Source organism: Lagopus leucura, unplaced genomic scaffold (genome assembly GCF_019238085.1).
Source record: "Lagopus leucura isolate 7727_CA_CO unplaced genomic scaffold, USGS_WTPT01 33241-0_obj-0_obj, whole genome shotgun sequence".
Lineage (NCBI taxonomy): Eukaryota > Metazoa > Chordata > Aves > Galliformes > Phasianidae > Lagopus > Lagopus leucura.
The window spans coordinates 1-2,228 of record NW_024963322.1 but is presented as its reverse complement, the minus strand read 5'-3'; the positions used below and the strand labels follow the sequence as shown (position 1 = coordinate 2,228).

General features: G+C 57.9%; 1 protein-coding gene across 1 annotated transcript; it reads left to right on the top strand.

Annotated features, from left to right (window-relative positions):
- Positions 1-215: 215 nt before the first annotated feature.
- Positions 216-2,206, top strand: LOC122191078 (U5 small nuclear ribonucleoprotein 200 kDa helicase-like; the record flags this gene model as incomplete). The annotated part of the gene is made up of 5 exons (XM_042891278.1): positions 216-445; positions 565-757; positions 1,055-1,110; positions 1,665-1,763; positions 2,037-2,206. Coding segments are annotated over 5 exons (748 nt in total), but the record flags the coding sequence as incomplete, so codon positions are not given.
- Between the last annotated feature and the right edge of the window lie 22 nt (positions 2,207-2,228).

Sequence of the window (2,228 nt, the reverse complement as noted above, 5' to 3'; positions counted from 1 at the left end):
CTGGGGCAGCAAAGCTGGGGCAGCAAAGCTGGGGCAGCAAAGCTGGGCAGAGCGGCGCCTCCCAGCTCTGCCTGTGGGATGGGGTTGGGCTCTGAGGTGTGGAAATACTTCTGGGGTTTGTTATAAAGCTGTAGGTTTGGGGGCTGGGCTCCTGTGGCAGCAGGGGGGGCAAACAGTGGGGTGGGCAAACAGAAGGGCTGCGCTTTGTCCTGCAGCAGCACGGGCTGCAGAATTCCCTGCTTGGGCGCTGCCATGGCTGCTGCCTCTTTGCAGGAGAAGGAAGCGCGACGAGGACAGGCACGACATCAACAAGATGAAGGGTTACACCCTGCTGTCTGAGGGCATCGACGAGATGGTGGGGATCATCTACAAACCCAAAACCAAGGAGACCCGGGAGACCTACGAGGTGTTGCTGAGCTTCATCCAGGCCGCCCTCGGGGACCAGGTGAGGATGGGGGCACAGCGTGGCGGCGGCGGCGCCACGATGGCGAGGGCCGCTGTGTGGCACGAGCTGCGCCCCCTGCTGACCTCCTGCTGGTGGCGCGGCTGCTGCTCGTTCCCCAGCCTCGAGACATTCTGTGCGGGGCTGCCGACGAGGTGCTGGCGGTGCTGAAGAACGAGAAGCTGCGCGATAAGGAGAGGCGCAAGGAGATCGATCTGCTGCTGGGCCAGACCGACGACACCCGTTACCACGTGCTGGTGAACCTGGGCAAGAAGATCACGGATTACGGTGGCGACAAGGAGATTCAGAACATGGGTAGGGGCACCGATGGCGGCGGTGAGAGGGGATTCAGGCCGTGGGTGCGGGCGCGTGAGGTCACAGCTGCAGTTTTGGGAGAGGGGTGGGCAGGAGGCACGCAGCAGCAGGGGCGCCTTGTGCAGCCTGCTTGCAGGCATCGTGCTTTCACACAGAGGAGCTGGGAAACGTTTGGACGGTTTTCAAGGCTCCGAACGACGTTCATTTCATCTCTTGGACGTGCGGAGGTGGGGGATCTGTGAGCCCTGCGTATGGGCTGCAGGTTTTCTGCTTAATGGGTTCCGCTCTCCCTCGCAGATGACAACATTGATGAGACGTACGGCGTGAACGTGCAGTTTGAGTCGGATGAGGAGGTGAGAAGGCGCTGCAGCTCACTCTGACGTCTCCTGGCTTTCAGCTGCTCAGCAGCCGCCGGGTTTGATGTGTTTTACTCAGGCTGGGATATCTGTGCCAGGAAGGAGAGGAGGGATTATTTCAGATGCTGCTTTCCTGGCTTGGGAGGATTTGTTGATTATCTTGCTAATCCGAGGCTTATCGTGAGTCAGGATGACGGGAAGCAGATGGTGGTATTTAGATCTGCTGGGGCAGACCTGACAGGAGGAAGGGATGAGCTGAAATGCATCGTTTGGAAGCGTCTCGTAGAAGGGCTGTGTGGAATCGTTTCTGTGGGGGGCTGAGAGAATCAAAGAGGCACACGGGAGCCTCTTGCAGTCACTCTGAGATCCAAGGAGTGGAAATAATTTGACCACGCGGCCCTTTATCCGAGCTAAAGGAATACATTGGTGTTAAAAGCACGAGCTCAATGGTTTCCCTTCAGGCACGAGCTGCCAGACGGTTCGTTTCTGCCAAGGAGAAGCTTCTCTCTGATGTGTGCCAAAGCCGCTTACTGGAAGTCGTGTTCCCACAGGAAGGCGATGAGGACATCTATGGCGAGGTGCGGGACGAGGCCTCTGATGACGACATGGAAGGAGACGAAGCCGTCGTCCGCTGCACCCTGTCAGCCAACGTGAGCAGGATGTGGAACGCGATTTGGGGTCGTGTGGGCTGGGATCCTTTTGGTTTGTGGACGGAGCTGAGCTCAGGCAGGGCTGGAAAGCAGCTGTGGAGGCCCGAAGTCACACGGGAGGGTTTGGGATGTGTGACGTTTGCTGTTCCCCGTTCTGCCTGTGGGCAGAGGGAGCCCTGAGATGCTCATTTTGCAGCACGAATGCCTCGTGTCTGTTTTTAATGGAAGAAGGTGACATTGTTATGAGTTGTTTTGTTGGTCTGCTTTTTCAAGCTTGTGGCATCGGGTGAATTGATGAGCTCAAAGAAGAAGGATCTGCATCCGCGGGACATCGACGCCTTTTGGCTCCAGCGGCAGCTGAGCCGCTTCTATGATGATGCCATCGTTTCCCAGAAGAAGGCAGATGAAGTGCTGGAGATCCTGAAGGTGAGCAGCCAGGCGGCGTCAGAGCAGGGCTGGAGCAGC